Below are 22,069 nucleotides of genomic sequence, written 5' to 3'. Positions count from 1 at the left end.
TAAATAAGGCTGTTATGAACATAGTGGAGCATATGTCCTTGTTATATGTTGGAACATCTTTTGGGTATATGTCCTGGAGTGGTACAGCTGCATTCTCAGGAAGTAATATGTCCAGTTTTCTGAGGATCCACCAGACTGATTTCAAGAGAGGTTATAACAACTTGCAATTCCACCAACAATGGAGGAGTGTTCCTCTTTCTCCACATTCTCACCAGCATCTCCTGTCACCTGAGTTTATGGTCTTAGGCATTCTGACTGGTGTGAGACGGAATATCAGGGTCCTTTTCATTTGCATTTACCTGTTGACTAAGGATGTTTAACATGTCTTTAGGTGCTTCTAAGCCATTCGAAATACCTCATTTCAGAATTCTTTGTTTAGCTCTGTACTCCATTTTGATAGGGTTATTTAATTCTCTGGAGTAACTTCTTGAACTCTTTGTATATATTGGATATTATCCCTCTATCTGACATAGTATTGGTAAAGATGTTTTGCAAATCTCTTGATTGCTATTTTGTCCTAATGACAGTATCCATTGTCCTCAAAAGCTTTGTAATTTTGTGAAGTTCATTTGTTGACTCTTGATCTTAGAGCATTAGCCATTGGTGTTCTGTTCACAAAATTTCCCCCAATGTCCATGTGTTCGAGGCTCTTCCCCACTTTTTCTTCTATTAGTTTCAGTGTATCTAGTTTTATGTGGAGGTCCTTTATCCACTTGATCTTGACATTTGCACAGGGTGATTGCATTCTTCTATATGCTGACTACCAGTTGAACCAGCACCATTTGTTGGAAAAGCTATCTTTTTTCCCACTGGATTGTTTTAGCTCATTTGTCAAAGATCAAGTGGCCTTAGGTGTGTGGGTTCATTTCTAGGTCTTCAATTCTATTCCATTGATCTACCTGCCTGTCTCTGTACCAATACCATACAGGTTTTATCACTACTGCTCTGTAATACAGCTTGAGGTTAGGGATGGTGATTTCCCCCAGTAGTTCTTTCATTGTTGAAGATAGTTTTCCTTATCCTGTATTTTCACATCCATGTTATCCCATAATGGATGATTGTTTTGATGTGTTCTTGGATTTGGTTTGCAAGAATCTTATTGAGTATTTTAGCATCCATATTCATAAGGGAAATTGCTCTGAAGTTCTCTTTGTTGAGTCTCTATGTAGTTTTGGTTTAATTGTAATAGTGGTTTCACAGAATGAATTGGGTAGTATTCCTTCTGTTTCTATTTTGTGGAATACTTTGGAGAGTATTGATATTAGGTCTTTTTTAAAGGTCTGATCGAATTCAGCACTAAACCCAACTAGTACTGAGCTTGTTTTGGCTGGGAGACTGCTTCTATTTCTTTAGGAATTATGGGACTTAATGGTTTATCTGATCTTGATTTAACTTTAGTGCCTGATATATGGTTAGAAAATTGCCCAGTTGATCCAGATTTTCCAGTTTTGTTTTATATATGCTATGTAGTAGGATCTGATGATTTTTTGGATTTCCTCAGTTTCTGTTGTTATGTCCCCATTTTCATTTCGGATTTTGTTACTTTAGATATTGTCTATATGCCCTCCACTTAGGCTGGCAAAGTGTTTATCTATATTGTTGCTTTCCTCAAAAGAACCAACTCCTAGTTTTGTTGATTGTTTAGTTCTTTTTGTTTCTACTTGGTTGATTTCAGCCCTGAGTTTGATTATTTCCTGCCATCTACTCCTCTTGTGTGTATTTCCTTTTTTGTTCTAGAGCTTTCAGGTGTGCTGTCAAGTATGCTCTCTCCAGTTTCTTTTAGGAGGCACTCAGAGTTATGTGTTTTCCTCTTAGCACTGCTTTCATTGGATCCTATAAGTTTGGATATATTGTGCCTTCATTACCATTAAATTCTTAAAAGTCTTTCTTATTTCTTCCTTGATCAAGTTATCATTGAGTAGAGCATTGTTCAGCTTCCATGAGTATGTGGGCTTTCTTTTGTATTTGTTGTTATTGAAGACCAATCTTAGTCCATGGTGATCTTAAAGGATGCATGGGATTATTTCTAAAATCTTATATCTGTTAAGGCCTTTTTGTAACTAATTATATGGTTAATTTTGGAGGAGGTACCATGAAGTGCTGAGAAGAAGGTATATTCTTTTGTTTTAGGATGAAATGTTCTATAGATATCTGTTAAATCTATTTGGTTCATTACTTCTGTTAGTGTCACTGTGTCTCTGTTTAGTTTCTGTTGGTGTTGTACTATAATAGACATTAAGTCATTTAAGAGACCTTATTAAAAGTAGGTTTTTTTAAATCTAGGCTTATGTACACTAAATCTCATAGAAGAGCTAGTGGGAAATACCCTTGATCTCATCAGTACAGGAAAAAATTTCCTAAAGAGAACACCAATGACTCAGGCTCTAATATCAAAAGTAGATAAATGGAACTTCATGAAATGGCAGCCTACAGATTGGAAAAAGATATTTATCAGGCATACGTCTAACAGTGGGCTAATATCTAATATACACAAAGATCTCAAGGAGTTAGATAACAACTACCAAAGTCACTCAATTAAAATCTGGGGCATACAGAGTAGCCGGGTCCCACGAGATCCAGGGACACAAGAACCCCTGCCCAGCCAGCAGCATGGGTCTCTTCTTGTCTGAACTTGTGCCCTGAGCAGACCTTGGGTGCTGGTCCCTCACCCATTCCCACAACACCCAGAGGAAGCCCTCACTCAGGGGCTCTAGTACATCCAAGATCACAGAATGTTGTATGTCGATTTTATTGAATATTAGAATGACTACTCCAGCTTGTTTCTTGGGACCATTTGCTTGGACAATTTTTTATCATCATTTTACTTTGAGGTAATGTCTGTGTTTGACTCTGAGTTGTATTTCCAGATGCATCAAAATGCTGGCTCCTCTTTAGCCTATGTTTTTTATTGTGGAATTCAGTCCATTGATATTAAAACTATTGGAAAGATCAGGAATTCAAAGCCCTTACCTAAAAGTAGTAAAAGCAATGTACAGCAAACCAGTAGCCAAAATCAAACTAAATGGAGAGAAACTTGAAGCAATCCCACTAAAATCAGAGACTAGACAAGGTTGCCCACTCTCTCCCTACTTATTTAATATAGTACTCAAAGTCGTAGCTAGAGCAATCAGTCAATAAAAGGAGGTTAAAGGGATACAAATTGTAAAGGAAGAAGTCAAAACATCACTATTTTCAGATGATATGATAGTATGCTTATGTGACCACAAAAATTCCACCAGAGAACACCTAAACCTAATAAACAACTTCAGCAAAGTGACTCAAGCAAATCAGTAGCCTTCCTCTACTCAAAGGATAAACAGGCTGATAAGGAAATTAGGGAAACAAAACCCTTCACAATAGTAACAATATAAAATACCTCAGTGTGACTCTAACCAAGTAAGTGAAAAATCTATATGACAAGAACTTCAAGTCGCTGAAGAAAGAAATTGAAGATCTCAGAAGATGGAAAGATCTCCCATGGTTATGGATTGACAGGATTAATATAGTAAAAATCGCTGTTTTGCCAAAAGCAATCTACAGATTCGATGCAATCACTATCAAAACTCCAACTCAATTTTTCATAGAGTTGGAAAGAGCAATTTGCAAATTCATTTGGAAGAACAAAAAACCCAGAATAGTGAAAACTATCCTCAACAATAAAATAACTTCTGGAGAAATCACCATCCTGACCTCAAGCTGTATTACAGAGCTTGGTGGGATTACAAGATGTTACAGTCTGGAAATCAGTCTTGAAGTTCCTCAGAAAATTGGCCATAGTACTTCCTGAGGACCCAGCTATACCACTCCTGGGCATATACCCAAAAAATGCTCCAACATATAACAAGAACACATGCTTCACTATTTTCATAGCAGCCTTATTTATAATATCCAGAACCTGAAAAGAACCCAGATGTCCGTCAACGTAGGAACTCAGCTATCAAAAACAATGACTTCATGACATTCATAGACAAATGAATGGAATTAGAAAATATCCTGAGTGAGGTAACCCAATCACTAAAAAACACAAATGGTGTGCACTCACTGATAAGTGGATATTAACCCAAAAGGTCAGATTACCCAAGATACATTCCACAGACCACATAATGCTCAAGAAGAATGACCACAGTGCAGATGCTTCAGTTCTTCCTAGAAGGGGGAACAAAAATATACATAGGAGGAGATATGAGACAAAGTTTGAAGCAGAGGCTGAAGAAATGGCCATGCAGAGCCCGCCCCAACTGGGTATCCAGCCCATATACATACAGCTACCAAACCCAGATAATATTGCTGATGCCAAGAAGTACATGCTGGTGGGAACCTGATATAGCTGTCTCCTGAGAGGTACTGCCAGAGCATGACAAATACAGAGGCAAATGCTTGCAGCCAACCATTGACCTGAGAACTGGATCCCTGTTGTAGGAGTTAGAGTAAGGATTGAAGGAGCTGAAAGGGTTTGCAGTCCTATATGTACAATAATACCAACCAACCAGAGCTCCCAGGGACTAAACCACTATCCAGAGTACACATGGATAGACCCATGGCTCCAGCTTCATATGTAGCAGAGGATGACCTTGTTGGGCACCAATGGGAGAAGAAGCCCTTGGTCCTCCAAGGCTGGACCCTCCAGTGTAGGAGAATTTCAGGGTGGGGAGCTGGAAAGGGGTGGGTGGTTAGCTGGGGGAAAGAGGATAACATTTGAAATGTAAATAAAAAATATCCAATAAAAATTACCTTAAAGATGCTAATTCATGGGATAATCAAAAGGAAACCAGGGTTGGATGGTTGAATTGATATATAAAAGCCTGGGTTTTGAACTGTAAGAGTTTAACTGTCTGGTTATCTTCAGAAAGTTGTGTCAGCAGAATACAAGACTGTCAGTTTGTGCCCCACAATTGACTTCAAGTCCTTCTTTTTGTTGCTCCCAACACCACTTCCTCAGAACCAATGCCAGAGTGTAATCAGCATGGACCAGCAAGATGAAGTCCAACAAAGAACAGTAAGGTGAACCAATCCCAAAGCATCATCCACTATCTTTTGAGTTATAGTTGTATTATTTTCAAACTCCATGTGTTCTCTCATGCATCTGCTCCTGCAAATACCACATGCCCTTTCATCAGACAGCTTCTAGAAAAACATCATGTGTTCTCAGCAAAGCATGCTCCCAGGTGTCTGCTTCAGCAAAACACCTTCCCAAAGACAGTGTCCAGAAAAACATCCCATGACACAACAGGGTCTCTAACAAAACAAGAAATTTCCACTTCAATAGCCTTTTATACAATTTTAGGTTTCATTGACACCATCACAAACCCTAACTTTTATCCGTGTCCACACCCCCTTCACTCTTTATACCTAGTATTCTCCCATTATTTATAATATGTATTTTACTTATTACTCCCCCTCCATTATATTTTTTCACACCGTCTGTCATGACTCCTTTCTTCCTTGACCTATGTAGATGCTACAAGTTAAGCACAGAAATAGAAAAATTCAAAGCTAGAATTTGTATATTATAGGGAACATAGAATGTCTATTTGGCTTAATTTGTCCTATATAATATTTTCCAGTCTATCAGTTTTACAAGCATTCAATTTTTGTTAGTATTTACAAAATTCAAATGTGATATATATTTGCATAATATATATATCACATTTCCATCCATCCACCCATCTGTAATTAACATCAGCACTGATTTAATTTCCTAGATAGTGTCACACAAAAATGTAAATGTCTATGATATATAGAGTCCTTTAGGCACATTCTCAGCCATGTAGTTCTTTCATTTTTAACTTTTAAAAACCTACAAACTGATTTTCATAGTGGGTATACTGGTTTACCCATCGTCTTACACTGAATAGATGTTCCTATTTTCCCAAAACCCTAACTTGTTTGGTGGGTTTTAATTAAGTGGTTGAGTACTCAAATAACTTTCATGCTACTGTTGCATGAGTGGCCATATCTTGCCTGGCCAGGCATTATTGTAGCTTATAGTGATACAAGCTGGGTAAGAGTGTGGAAAGTCTTTTCTCTCCCTAGAGTGTAAGAAGAATCTTCTGGCATTGTCAAATTTAGCCAAAAGTGAAGAAGGTTCCAGATCAGTACTTGATTTCTCAGTCCTATAACTCAGGAAACAAGTTCTTACTTTAAAGTTCTGGAGGGTAATGAAGAACAAGGACAATAATAGCCCATCACATTTGGCTAGTTTTATGAGATCCCCTTGATCAACATCACAAAAGGAGATAACTCATACCTGTCACTAGCCTATAGTGTGTGGATGAGCCATTGGTCTCCATCCCATGGTGAAGTAACAATTTAAATTCTTTTTACACAATTATATGCATATATACATATGTAAAAAGATTATTTTATATGTGTATGTGTATGCCTGAGGGTATTTATATGCCAGCGGAAGAAAGAAGAGGGGATTAGATCTCCTGAAATTGTGCTTCATATGGAGGTGCTGAGAAATGAATTTGGGCTTTCTACAGGATTGTCAAGTGCTCTTAAAGAGAAAGCCATGGTTCTCTCTCTCTCTCTCTCTCTCTCTCTCTCTCTCTCTCTCTCTCTCTCTCTCTCTCTCTCTCAGCAGTAGCAGGTTTCCATATGGCATTTTCAAAGTTCTTTAGCATTATTTCTTCTCATAATTCCTTCTCTACTTCTCTACTGTGCCCTCTTACCTTCCACAGCATTTCTTCACTAATGGTATATTATTCCCCTTTACTCCAGGATACCATCCACTCCATCTCCATTTCCTTGAAATCTCTTTTCTCCACACTCACTTTCTAGTTTCTTCTTCTTTGGGCACACCAATCTGTCTAAGAGTACTGTACTTTGTCAGGCTTCCTGCTGTGTTTGAAACTTTCACTATGAGTTGTAGAACTCTACATTCCTGTAGGCCTTTCCAAGAGTCAAGATATAGTCCCCATACTTGGTCCACAGCTTCTCCCAAAGCCCCTGTAAATGTAGAATTCCCAAAGTTCCTATAGGACTCACCACATTTCAGGACTGTTTCTCACCCTGGTGCTACAGAGATATGAATCAACCTGAATACCAATGAGCCTAAGTCAGATCAAATCTTGTCCCCATCTTGATTCCCTAGTTATTACTAAAGCCAACTCATGGTTTAGATAGCTATTCTCACTAGGAAGATATGGAAGAGCAAAGTAGCTTTAATTGCCATTTCCACATTAGCAAATTATACCAAACACTTTTAAAATGATTATTAGCAAGGTATAAGTCTCTAAAGCTTTATGTGTATTATTAAGATATTTATTTGGTACATCTGATTGTTTTTTGTATGTTTGTTATATAGAGTTTTTCAGCTTCTCTCTTAGAACTATCTTCATTGTATCCCAAAGGGATTTGTATTTAAATATTTTTTCATTCAGTTCTTGGAACTCTCAAATTTAATTCCCACTTACTTTAATGATTACTTTATCTTTCAGTAATGTATTGTCTAATAGCCATGAATTTGTATATTTTCATAATGGGTGGGAAGTTCAGACAAATCTTTGACTGCTCTATCTCATTTTGCAATTCATAATACTAACTAATAAACACTAGAAAGGTTGAGAAGCATTGAAGCACAGAAACAATGGGATTTCTTCTGTTTTTTCTACATATACTATGGAGGAGAGCCAAGTGAGCACATATGGTCAAGGATGCAGCCACAAAAAGGCAGAAGACATTAAAGTTAACAAGAAGAGCAGTGTCCACCCGTCTGTGTGTGAATAAGGACAAACACTATAAATAGCAGTAACCAAAGCAAAGTTTCCTTTTCTATCATCTTACATAAGTTTCTCTAAAAGATCTTGTAAAACAACTTCTTGGTGGATGGTGAGATAGCCCATCCAATAAGATCATGTATTAATCTTCTAGAGGACCTGAGATTTGTTTCTAGCACCAGTGTCAGCTCTCAGCTGTCTGTGATGCTAGCTCCAAGTGATTCAACTCACTATTCTGGCCTTCTTATGCATTGAGTTCATGTACAAAGATCCATAGTCAGGAACTCACCAGTACATTCAAAAATAAAAATCTTAAGACAAAGAAAACAGACTTATGAACTAGGTTCTTTATCACATCCATTTTACCTGTGAACAGTGGGGTTTGGTTGTAAGCTTTTGAGACTGGAAAGGATCATGAAGGCAGGAAACCTTAGAACCTGATTAGTATGGCAGCACCTATATCCTTCGACAGTTTTTATAAGCACTCAGTGTTAATATGCTTTTATCCCTATCTCCCAGGACACAAAATAAAGTGTGCAAAAGATGTGTCAGTTATTTTGCAAACATTTGAAGCCAGAAAATAAATTTAATTCATCCACAGTGAAAAACTGTTCCTTTTCAGTCATGAAGGACAGCAGAATATTTGACCAATTTAGAGAGGGAGGGCGGGAAGGGAGGGAGAGGGAGAATGTGAGTGGCACAACTGCCAGTATACATCTGCTGAGAAAAGGTGAGTATATCATTGCTGAGTAAAACTGAAGCATGTCAAGTTCATACATATGCATCATTTAGAGCTGGGTGGTTGCTGTGCGTAACTATTTATTGCCAGCACTAGGGCAGCAGAGGCAGGTGGCTCTTGAGTCAGTCAGCCTGCCCTACAGTCAGTTCAATGACAACTAGAAGTACACCATGTATCCTGACTCAAAAAATGAAGGAAGATGAATGTGCTTTGAGGGCTGCATTACCTCACTAGGATGATGCTCTCAAGTTCCATCCATTTGCCTGCAAAATTCATGATATCTTTGTTTTTAATAGCTGAATAGTATTCCATTGTGTAGATGTACCACATTTTCTTTATTCATTCTTCTAGGTTGTTTCCAGTTTCTGGTTATTATGAATAAAGCTGATATAAACCTAGTTGACCAAGTTTCTTTATAGGATGTTGGAGCACTTTTTGGGTACATGTCCAAGAATTTTATAACTAGGTCTTGAGGTACAACTATTCCCAGTTTTCCAAGAAACTGAAAATTGATTTCCAAAGTGGTTGTACACATTTGCACTTCCACCAGAAATGCAGGTATGTACTCACTTATCAGTGGATATTAGTTATATAATACAAAATATCCCTGCTACATTCCACAGAACCAAAGAAGCTAAACAAGAAGGAAGGCAAAAACTAGGATGCTTGAATCTCACTTAGAAGGTGGAATAAAATAGTCATAAGAGGCAAATGAAAGAAGGGAACTGGGCGAAAGAGGGCATGAGGGATTCAGAATCTGGTGTGGAGAAGGACAGGACATATGTCTAGATGACCATGAAAATTAATGGAAATCTGCAACTGTCAGGAGTTAGGAGGTAGACTGCATCTCTAGGACAAGACAGACACACACAAACAGTGGAGAGAGCTTGGGGACTCTTATGGAAGAATAGCAGGAAGGATTGCTGACTCCAAAAGGGAGAGTAACTCAACAGAAATACCAAAAGAATCAACTAACCTGTACCCATGGGGCTCTTAGATGTTCAAAAGAACATACAGAGGCCATTCTTAGATCTCCCTGCACATATGTAGCAATGTGAAGTTTGGTCTTCATGTGGGTCCTGAACAACTTACATGAGTGGTATCTCAAAATCCCAAAAGCTGTTGCCTGTACTTGGAATATGTTCTTCACTCATTCCTTGTCCGTCCATATTGTCCATTTCCTTTGCTCATTCAAAAGAAATTTTGGATAAATGATACGTAGAGTTTTAATCTTTAAGAGTTAGAGGGTTAAAAGAGACACTCTGTCCTTTTAAGATCATCACTAGTATTTACTGTATATCTCATGCTACCAATAACTTATCTATCTATCCTGAAAAAGACAGTTCTTTCTCAGCATGCAGCAACCTGATTGTTACTCATGAGTTTTGCACTGTGTCAGTCAAACCAACACCAAATAGATTCACACTGTAGCTCTATTTGTTTCATATGATCAATTGGCAAATTATCAAAGATGAAGAACAGACTCCTGTAACTGGGTACTGTGGTATTTAGTCTTGCTGGCATGATTACAACTGGAATGTGAGCATCCCAGAGATTATTGTGTAGCAGTTTATCTGTATACACAGTGATGATTATTGTAGTGATAATTTTCATTTCTTTATAAACCAAGTCAGGCTATGTGAATATATTTTTGTTTTAATCCAAGATGTGGGGTATGGAGCTGCTTCAGATTGTTCACAACCACCAGCTATGTGCGTCTCATGCTTTAGGAGGGGTATGATTTTTTTCCAGAAGAAGATAGTTTTAGTTTGGAAATCTGTGGACTCTTGAGAAGGTATAAATGTGAGATCCACAAGAGGGCCTTTGGTGGCTACTGCTCTGCTTGCTACTTCCAGTCCCTCTTGCTGCTGCTCCTGCTACATATTTTGCTATTGCCGGATTGCTGTTTGGCTGTTTTGTTGGACTTCCAGTTGGAGATATCCTGATGATAAAGACTGGCCCAAGGAACTGAATGACACCATTCAGCAGAAAGTAGTCTTAAGAGATCTACACTCCTTTTCCTCTCTAACTTTTTTTTACTACCAGGTATTAGATGGTTGGGAGGGATTAGGATTGAATAAGTGTTAGGAAGGTGGTGTATAATAGAACCCACTAAAGTACCCCTAAGGTATGATTAGAGGTAAGGGGATATACAGATTAACAGACAGAGATCAGTGATACAGGGTGCCCTGAACTGATTAAACCAAACTTAGAAACTATACTTTGTTACTTTTCTGTATGTGGGCATGTTCAAGCACAGATTTGAGGATACCAGAATACTACTACTTGTAGGAGGTGTTTTTCTCTCCACAATGTAGGCCCTGGGGCTTGAACTCGGGTAATGTGTTCTAAATGGTGAGTGCTTTACATGCCAAGCTGTCTTGTCTCTTATTATGGCCAGTGTTTTGATCAAGACATGGTGCTATAGTTTTTTTCAGTATTAATGTTGGTGCAAGACTGTGAAAAGGTACATGAGGACTGAGTATTAATTTTGTAACTCAGTGTGAATATATTCCTCAATGTAGAATTTACAAACTGCTGTTTCCTATTTGATTGTTTCAAGCTCTTTCACTATAGCTGTTATTAGTAATTTTTTCCATCAAATTTGAAGTGAAGTGCCAAGTAGGTTGGAAATTTTTCTCAATTTGGGGCTGGAGAGATGGCTCAGCAGTTAGCACCCTGGCCACTTTTGGAGTTTCTTGATTCCTAGAAACTATATTTGTAGGATTATCTCTGTTTGTAACTCCAGCTCTAGGGATATGACACCTATTCTTCTTAAGGAAAGGGAATCCCCATAAGTACATACACATCCAATACACATACACAAAATAAATGCTAAAATATTTCTTTGTTCACAGAAGTAAGTACCACAAGTCAGATTTCGAGTTTCATCACACTGACAGCTATTACCACTCCAGATAATTATCTTGTGTTTTCTGCTGCTTTGGTCATTTTCAGGCAACTGTAAAGTTAGATGTTCAATTTTAATCTTCTGAGAACATAATTTTGTGACTAAGGAAGGAACTGACAGACAGAGTAACACCTTTGCCTCCTCCTTGTTCTGATACCTCTCCTCTCCTGTCTGAGTGACGAGTGTTTCTGACAATTGGAAAAACAACTTCACCATGGTCCAGAGTAAAAACTTTGCCAAGGATTTCAGGAGAAGATGTCCAGTTTGGATCCTGGTATCCTCCCTGGACCTGAAACATTAAACCTCTTAAGGCTCCTGTGCATGAGCTACTTTTACTTCTTTTCCCCTTTACTCTTAGTGAAATGAGCAGTAGTTGGGTTATTATCCTGCCTTGTTCCTATAATATATATTATATATACATATATATATATTATATATATGGAATAAAGTATTTAGCGGTATTAATAAAAGTGTCTTCTCTGTTTGAAATTTTAGTGACTCTGACTTTCAACAGTTCAAGAACACAGAACAAGGATCCTTAGGATCTCTGAAGATTAACAATAAGGGAGAAATTGTGGGGAAGCTTAAGACCAAAACTTCACCGACATACCTCATGAAGACATGAGAATCTATAAAGTAGGTGTGAAAGAAGATGCAGATAAAATTTATCAGATAACAGCTAACAAATGTGACCAATAGCATCAGTATAGTATGGGTTGCTCTGGTCTCAGCTTGACCTCTGGGTTCATGATGGAAAGTGAGGATGTGCTGCACTTGCTGGTGATGTCTATGGAGGAGAAGCACCATGGAGACACTGGTCCAGACAATGATGCTCATGAATGTGGCATCATGGATAAACCGCAAGGAAACAATGCCTACACTGAATCCAGAAACAGAACAGAAAAATTTGCTTTTAGATTCAGTGTTATTGTCTGTTATCTGCGGACCACTGACATTGATTGGAATGTGGATGTTATTTAGAATACTGAAAAACCAACAACCATAACAAGAGTACTTTGCCAAATCTGGGACACTTCCTCTGAGTATAACTTTACCTCTATGAACAGGAACAAGAGTGACAAACTGATAGATACTCAGGACACAGGTGGAACACAAGTTTGTGCTTCTTGCCACCAGGTGAGTGAAGAATTCTATTTTACATTTGAGGTCAGTTGGAGGATTTCTTGGAGCAAAAGGAATCATGTTGTTGGGAAATGCAGTGAGGAAGAGAACCAAGGCATTGCTCACAGCCATGTGGCTTAAAATCACCTGTATGGGCCTCTGTTGAGAACCAGTGAATGTTGGAGAGAAATTATGGACAAAAAGAAAGACATTGGCCACAGTCCCAACACCAAACTGGCAAAGCAAGAGGATCTGAAGAGCCATTTCCTCATTGGTTTTCAAGGATTTATCATGAGCAGACATGGAAAAGTCTTCTTTCCTCCACCCTGAAGTGAACACTGCTGTCCTCAGGATTCTGTTCTATTGCCCATGCCTACCAATTGATTTGGAACAATTTCTTCTCTTGATAATTTCTTCTCTATATTCTATCACAAAACAGGAAATTTGCCTGGAGAACAATGTATGGACAGTAAATCAGAGTAAAATTTGATACCTTTTGAATTACTCCTGCCTCAAGATGAATTTTGTATCACAACTACATCTTTATGGATCACTTAGGTCAAGAACACATTAACACAAATTTTACCATACCAGACTTTGCAAATGAATACAGGCAGGAAAGTGACTAGTGTGAGCATGTGATTCCATCATCAGAATTCAATAAAATTAGGAGGGGGAAGGCTGCAAATGGCATGTAGTTTAATCAATAAATTCACTTAAACAATAAAACCTACAAATGCACCATAAAAAGAATTAGTACAATTTCCTCATGTTATAGTAGCATGTTAAAAATAATGTTTATGTTAATAACATATAATAATCAATAAGGTTGTGTATCTGAATTACATTGTAGAAAATTAAATTGGTTTTCAGGAATTTTTATACTTCTCCTCCACAGAGCAAAATACCAAATATTTCTGGTGAAGTCACCTGTGCTCTAATCACACAGATGAACATAGGTTTAAAGATGTCTCCTCCATGTGGAAAAAAAACACTTGATAAGAAGTTTCATTTACTTTTAGTTTTCCTGATCTTAATTTTTGTTAAATTTTGTCTTACCTGCATCATCTCCAGCTTCCCTGTAAAATTGTTAACACACTCACTATTACACATTTTGCAAGCTGATGCTTAGTCTGCATTTTACTTGTTTATATGTTTTCTAAAGGAACACAAGGGCCTCCATCCACCAGACAAAATTCAACATCCCACATACAGATGTTACACTGAATGTTAATCCAGAAAAAAAGACATTCCTATTAACCTATTTGAGTTAAACTGCAGTCTTCAAAAAAGAAATAATGGTTCATGTTGGCTTCAGAAGATAATTTTCACTGAAAAGGGGAAAAGAGAATTTTAAGCAGAAGTCTATGGTTGGAAGAATCCCACCTTCTGAGCCACAGTCAGGGTGAGGATGCTCTTCCGAAGGTTAGCTCCAGAGCACAGTTCCTGTAGAAGCATATCTCATAGGGCCTGTTACATTGAAGAAGTTCTCTGTGTCATTCTTTGCCTGAGAAAGAATGCAAAAATATCTGAAATGGTTTCTTATTCTCCATGCAGTGCTGTGAAGGTAATTCAACAGAGTTCAGGTTTCCAGTCTCATAAAATAATAGGGTACCTGGACATGGCATCTTTCAAAGATTTATTATTATGTCATCTGTGACATCAGTGCATTTGTCTGCATGGTGCTGTTGGGATATCTCTGATGAAGGAAAAACCATTTATTCCCAGAGCAAATCTCCATTTTTACTTTCTGATGCTTAATAATGATGGCTAGGAGTTTGTTATATTTTAATGAGTACCTGAGCCGAAGTTAGGGAAGGGTTTTCATGTTTCCTTTGGGAGAATCTAAGTTCTGAATTGATCTTGTAGTCAGATGTGAATTGGGGCACCCAGGGTAGAACAAGGGATTCATTATATGCATTTCTATGGAGTATTTTCCTCCTACTATTTCACTCTTGCAATATTATGCTGACACCAAATCCTTCCAGAAAACCAGTAACATGCCCTTCAGATTTTCTAATTGCCTAGGAAGTTGCTTCATTCCAAAGTTTCCCATGTTTGTTCCAGGACACATATGTCTGAAAATTTTCTTAACTGAAACTGGTCTTTCCTGCCTAAATCCTGAGGATCATTCCAATATCTACTTGTTTTCAGGTAGATTGTGACATGTTTTCTGATAAACTCATGAATCCTTCTGAGAACCTAGAATTCTTTGTTAATATCTGAGAATCTGCTGTGTAAAGAAAGAACCTGAATATACAATAATCAAAGACAAGATTGAGCAATCATTAAGAAATAAAAAGATCCAACCACACTCATTTCTGCTCTGGTATAATAGAAAACTAGGGACTTAGTTTTTATTTTCTTAGAAGAACTATATGTTCTAAACATTTATTGATATTCAAACCTGCAGCAAGATTGTCTTAGACACAGTCAAATAACATGTACTTGGATGTGTGAGAAACAAGCTATTATTGTACAATATTTTTAATAATAAAAATACCAGCATTTAGAAGCGATATATGTGGAAATAAGACAAGAAGAAAGAATAACTTGTCATCATTTGCTCAGATATCTTCTGTTTGTCTGGAACATGCTCACAACCATGATTTCAACAGTGAAATTTATGTTGGCCAATTGACAATGGCATATATGGTGTGGAATAACATTAAAGTCAGAAATTTGTAAGAGTCATGGCATGTTGAAAAGTAGGAGATAGAAAACAGTGTTATAAAAATTAAGAGTGATAATGGAACATGAAGTATTACATTTCAGGATATGTAAGATGGGAAGTAAATGAGGAAATAGGGAGAGGAATAACTAACACTCAAGTTTCTTTTGAAAAACTGTACAGAAACATAGTGTTATTAGGGTATTCCGTAATGCATTCACATGCATATTTCAAATGAGTTTTAATAAACCTGCACTGTATTAGGTAGACAATACCCCAAGTAGACATCATGTTGAATAACATTATAGACCTCTATTAGGATTAGGTGACTTCTTTTGTCTAGTTCATGACACTCAAGTCCCAAAGCACAATCCACCCCATCCCCAAGCATCACAAGCTGTTACCAGGAGAGCTGGTAATTCTCCAACACTCGGTAGCTGAAGACAACATATATTAGACACACAGAACATGCAGAAATCAAACTGAAACTTACTGTGAAGATGTGTATGCCACCCACATGTCCGCAGGTGGTATAAAAGTGGAGGCTGAAAAATTCACATGGAAAACTCCGTTTTCACTTTCTTAAAAGATACGACATAACGGTGCTGGTAGAAAAAAGCAGTCTGAAAGCCCACCATTCTGAGAACCCTGTCAGGTACAGCAATTATGGGATGGATGATATACACCCATTGCTTCAAGAGTGGCATGAAACCAACAGATTGGGAAAAGATCTTTACCAATCCTACAACAGATAGAGGGCTTGATATCCAAAATATACAGAGAACTCAAGAAGTTAGACCATAGGGAGACAAATAACCGTATTTAAAAGTGGGGTTCAGAGCTAAACAAAGAATTTGCAGCTGAGGAATGCCGAATGGCTGAGAAACACCTAAAGAAATGTTCAACATCTTTAGTCAAAAGGGAAATGCAAATCAAAACAACCCTGAGATTTCACCTCACACCAGTGAGAATGGCTGAGATCAAAAACTCAGGTGACAGCAGATGCTGGCAAGGATGTGGAGAAAGAGGAACACTCCTCCATTGTTGGTGGGATTGCAGGCCGGTACAACCATTCTGGAAATCAGTCTGGAGGTTCCTCAGAAAATTGGACACTGAACTAACTACCTGAGGATCCACCTATACCTTTCTTGGGCATATACCCAAAAGATGCCCCAACAAATAACAAAGACCCATCTTCCACTATGTTCATCGCAGCCTTATTTATAATAGCCAGAAGCTGGAAAGAACCCAGATGCCCTTCAACAGAGGAATGGATACAGAAAATGTGGTACATCTACACAATGGAATATTACTCAGCTATCAAAAACAATGACTTTATGAAATTCGTAGGAAAATGGATGGAACTGGAAAATATCATCCTGAGTGAGGTAACCCAATCACAGAAAAACACACATGGTATGCACTCATTGAAGTGGCTATTAGCCCAAATACTTGAATTGCCCTAGATGCACAGAACACATGAAACTCAAGATGGATGACCAAAATGCGAATGCTTCACTCCTTCTTTAAAAGGGGAACAAGAATACCCTTGGCAGGAAATAGGGAGGCAAAGTTAGAACAGACACAGAAGGAACACCCATTCAGAGCCTGCCCCACATGTGGCCCATACTTATACAGCCACCCAATTAGACAAGATGGATGAAACAAAGAAGTGCAGGCTGACAGGAACCGGATGTAGATCTCTCCTGGGAGACATACCCAGAATACAGCAAATACATAGGTGAATGCCAGCAGCAATCCACTGATCTAAGAACGGGACTCCCGTTGAAGGAATCAGAGAAAGGACTGGAAGAGCTTGAAGGAGCTTGAGACCCCATATGAACAACAATGCCAAGCAACCAGAGCTTCCAGGGACTAAGCCACTACCCAAAGACTATACATGGACTGACCCTGGGCTCCATCCTCATAGGTAGCAATGAATATCCTAGTGAGAGCACCAGTGGAAGGGGAAGCCCTTGGCCCTGCCAAGACTGAACCCCCAGTGAATGTGATTGTTGGAGGGAGGGTAGTAATAGGGGGAAGATGGGGAGGGGAAGCCCATATAGAAAGGGAGAGGGACAGGTTAGGGAGATGTTGGCCCAGAAACCAGGAAGGAGAATAACAATCAAAATGTAAATAAGAAATACTCAAGTTAATAAAGATAAAAAAAGTGGCATGAATGTTATGGGAGAAACCAACTACATTCTTATTTTACTTATGGACAAGCTATAACTCATAAACCGCACTGTTTACATTTTCTGTGAGCAGATAGGTCCTAAAAGGGAACCTAATACTAATGTTCTCCTTAATGGACAGAGAACTGAAACATTTGTTGATAAGTGATTGCTACACCTGTAGATCAGTACATTTCTCAGCCCTCATCAGAGAAGCTTCTTGGATGTTAATTAACACAAGAACTGTCAATTGATCATTGTGTAGTGTTATGAGTTTGGTATGCTCACTCAGAACTAGAATGTACATATCATACCTCTCCCACCAAGGCTTTAGAGTCTTCATAGATTATGGGGTAAGCACAGTTTTAGAGTCAGAGATAGATGATAACGTCAATGAAATAATGTTTTCTGTATACAACAGGGGGAACAGAGATATTAATCCACAAGGTTTGCAGAAGAATACACAAGACCTATGCAAGATTAAGTCCGGCCATTATTGTTAGTTCATTTTCTGGGAAGACTAAACTTAATTAGAAAAATGCTTCCATTAAATTACCTGTAGTCAAGTCTATAAGGCATTTTCTTTATACTACTAGATATGGTAGTGCTTATGTTAATTAGGAAGTGCTCACGCTGGGAAGGTGGTCTGGAGGTAGCATAAGAAATAGGCTGAGCAAGTCTTGGGGAACAAGCCAGTAAGCCAATCTTCTCTTCCTGTTTCAGTTGCGGAGTTCAGGTTCCTGTCCTGGCTTCCTGCCTTGATGTCCCTGATGATTGATGTAACCTGTAAACCAAATAAATGCTTTCTTAGTTGGTTGTTTCATTCATGGAGATTTGTGCAGCAAGTGAAATGAACTAAGACACCAGCAATATCCCAGCCTGATAGGATGAAGGTGGGCACAAATTCATCTGTTTGGTGGGGGTCACTATTGTAAGTGATAATTGATGATAAAGAGATTCAGTATTTAAATGATTTGACCTCTGGCATGTTAGCCATATTGTGGAGAAGTCTGTGGGTAGGTCTAAGAGAGTATATTGGCAAAGACTTTGATGAGGGAACTGAATATGTCTCAAAACTTGAATGAAATTCACAAAGTTAATAATATTAGGAATACAGAAATCAGGCAATGCCACATGCCAGTAATCTTACCATATTAAAGGTATGGTGAAAGGTCATCACATGTTTGAAGACAGCCCCTTGTAAGTAAGTGTTATGATTCCAGGCACTTTTGCACAGCAAGGTTCTTCCTCATAGGGTTGAGAAGTAATATACAGGCTTTGTTTTCTATTTTAAGAAAAGCTTACATATATAAACAATGAATCCCAATTATATATTCACCACTTACTTTCTGCCATTGCTCTACTCTCCCCAATATATGTCATCATGCTTCATGACCTCTTTTTATTTTATTTTTTATTAAAAATAGATTTTTTCTCACACAGTATACCCTAACTGTAGTTTCTTCTCCCTCTTTTCCTCTAAGTTTCTAAGCATATTCCCTACCATCTAGATCTATTCCCTTTCTGTCTCTCATTAGGAAACAAACAGAATTATATTGAAAAATAATAATAAAACTAAAAATACTAATAAAATCAATAAAAATAGTGAAAACAAAATATAATAACAAAAACTAAAACATCAAAGTTGGACAAGACTGAAAAACAAAAGAAAAGGGCCCAAGTCAAGGAATTGGAATAAGAGACACACTTGTATACACACTCACAAATACCAATAAGCACTAAACTGAAACCCATAATATAGACACAGAGGGCCTGATGTAGACACATGCAGGTCCCATGTGTGTTCCCTCAGCTCTGTTTCTAACTTCTGGCCCCATATGAAAAATTACTCTTTGACTTCACAAGTGCTGCCTGCCCATGGGGTTATAGTTCAGGCACTAGGTCATGAGCAGAGTGTCAGTCATAACATGAAGAAAAGTGAGTGACTTTACCTCCCTCTCTCTGTCCTCAGCTAATGTCAGGACATCTTTTGTCACTCCCTTGTTCATCCTGTCATTTTATATTGTTTGACCATAGGCAGACTTTCTCTTACTAACAACAAGTCTATGAGTTCTTGTATAAATATTTCCATGAATGCAAGTATGGGCACTAAAACCATGTCTGCTACCCTCAAAGGTCAGAGGATAACATTGGATCCCCTGGAACTAAAGCCACCTATGGTTCTGAGCCTCAAGTGCCTTTTGTAAAACAGAAAGTTTGGATTTTCTTTCAATTCCTTGTTTGAAACTATGTATTTATTTTTATTTTCTATGCATTGGTATTCTGTCTGCTTGTATGTTGTATGGGGTGTCAGATCCCCTGGAACTGGAGTTACAATGAGCTGACAGGTGGGTGCTGGAAATTGAACCTAGGTTCTCTGGAAGAGCAGACAGTGCTCTTATCCACTGAACCATCTCTCAAACCCTGAAGCAGAGGTTTTGAATGATGAGCCATCTCTACAGACAACTCTGGTATTTTTAACTGGTGTGAGTCAAACATGTTGAAATAAATCCTGATCAGACAAATATGGTGTTCTCTCATGCCATTTTTTTATATTTCCATGGACAGATCAATAATTTGAATTCCATTGCCTTTATTGCAATATTTTATCTTATAATTTTTAAGGTCACAGATGTCATATTTTCATCTCACCATTTACATTCCTTTTATAACTCACTCAGATTTTCATAACTTGGTAAGACTTGCATGTGTTCTTTCTAATGAGCAACATTCAGCCCTGGTAACTTTTAAAAATTTCTCCTCTCATATATTACATTCTGACTATATTTTTCTCTCCCTCTTTTCCTCTCAGCCTCACCCCACAACCTCATCTCTTCCGTAGATCCGCCCCCTCATTTTCCACCTAAAATCAGGCAAACTCTCAACCAAACATGGCATAGCAAGTTTCAGTAAGCTTTGGCACCTCCCTTTATATTAAGGGTGGATAACGCATCCCAGTAGGAGGACAATGGTCCCTAAATCAGGCAAGAGTCGGAGACAGTCCAATTATCATTGTTAGGATTTCAAAAAATAACAGGCTACATAATCATAATATATCTTCAGAGGACCTAGGACAGTCCTTTGGAGGCTACTATGATGTAAGTTGCTTCAAACTTATCCATCGATGCTGGGTCTCCTCACGTTATCTAGCACCTGTCCTATACACACCATGATATTTCTTGTTCTAACATCCAGGTCATCTGCTCTGAGCTCAACCTAAGCTCCTTAAGACAGCAGTGATCACATGTAAACCACAGCCAGGAGGGGAACCAGTTCCAGAAAGGCCCAGAGCTAAGCTAGCTCTCTGGAGGGCTGACTCAGCTAACAAGGAGGAACTGAGAAGCTCCTCCAGAGCCTTCGAACAAGCAGGGACCAGCCTAGTTTTCATTTAAGTCTCTGGAAGACTATTAACAGGTTTCCAAAAATGGAAAAGTCTTTTTGGAAAAATAGCAAGGTGCTCAAGGAGATAAATCTGGGTATGGTAGAGCACTTGAGAAGTGGGAGCAGAAGTTCAAAGTCAGCCCTAGATACATAGCAAGTTAGAGGCCCAGGATGGACTACAAGAAATTATCTCAAAATACAAGAAAGAGGGAGACAAGAGGGGAAGGGAAGGAGTCAGACTAGAGGACATTCACATGTTAGCAAAATGGTCTTCTAGACCTTGTGTTCCATGATTTTGCTGAACCTAAACACCATTAAAATTTGGGAGGCATCACAATTCCATCAGAAGGCAGGAGGCATTTTCCAGAAATGTAAGTAAAGGTGACAAAGATTGTTTGAAAGTGACAGGTTTTGTGTGTGTGTGTGTGTGTGTGTGTGTGTGTGTGTGTCTGGTGTCTGTGTGTGTGTGTTTGTGTGTGTGTCTGGTGTCTGTGTGTGTGTGTGTGTGTGTGTGTGTGTGTGGTGTCTGTGTGTGTGTGTGTGTGTGTGTCTGAATGTGTGTGAGTGTGTTTGGTCTCAGTATCTTTTTAGTCACATTCCCACAGCAAAGGCCAGAAGAGGGTATCATACACCCTGTAATTGGAGTCATAAATGTTTGTCAGCTGTCATATTGGTACTAAGAATCAAATCCTAGTTCTCTGCAAGTATGGGGAGTGGGTGCGGCAGCAGTCCCAAGATGGCACCCGGGACTGCAGCTAAGTTTCATGGCTAGCACCTGACTTTCTCACACATCTGAAACTAGCCACATCCATTGTGAGAGCTGCACAGGCACACCATGATGCAAGATCAGGCCATGTGACGTGGACCTTTGACCTGAGATTACGCAGTCTGGACTGAGGAGGCGGAGTTGAGGGAGGATATAAGGGAGTGTGCTCGGGGGCTGGGAGAGAGAGAAGAAAAGAAAAGAAAGATTCCTGTTCGCATGTTGTAAGGTTCCTGAGTAAACCGCTTTGAGAAGAACGTCATGGTGTTGCTTCTCTCTGCAGGACAGAGACAGAGGCGACAATGCAAGAACATCAAATGCACTTGACAGAGAGCCGTCTATCTCTCCAATACCGTACACTACACTCACTTTTTACTGAGGATTTGAACTCAGGGCCTCAGACTTGTACAGCAAGCACTCCACCAACCAGCCTCCATTTTTTGGGTTTTTGAGGCTTGTAAGCCCAGCAAAGTAGTGTGAAATGAATGTATCAGAGGCCTAAGAGGAGGTATTAAAATAAGAAGAAAAGCAAGGTTGGGACATGAACCTGCTGTCAGAGTTTGAATATGCAAAAGGTGTCTCCTGAT

The 22,069-nt window shown here is 38.7% G+C and overlaps 1 protein-coding gene across 1 annotated transcript; it reads right to left on the bottom strand.

The window, feature by feature from the left end:
* Positions 1-11,878: 11,878 nt before the first annotated feature.
* Vom1r32 (vomeronasal 1 receptor 32) lies at positions 11,879-12,796 on the bottom strand. Its single transcript, NM_001008937.1, has one exon. The coding sequence runs from the start codon at positions 12,794-12,796 to the stop codon at positions 11,879-11,881; it is 918 nt and encodes a 305-aa protein (NP_001008937.1).
* Positions 12,797-22,069: the final 9,273 nt, after the last annotated feature.

Source organism: Rattus norvegicus, chromosome 1 (genome assembly GCF_036323735.1).
Source record: "Rattus norvegicus strain BN/NHsdMcwi chromosome 1, GRCr8, whole genome shotgun sequence".
NCBI lineage: Eukaryota > Metazoa > Chordata > Mammalia > Rodentia > Muridae > Rattus > Rattus norvegicus.
The sequence above is the reverse complement of the archived record's forward strand: the minus strand, read 5'-3'. Positions and strand labels throughout refer to the sequence as shown.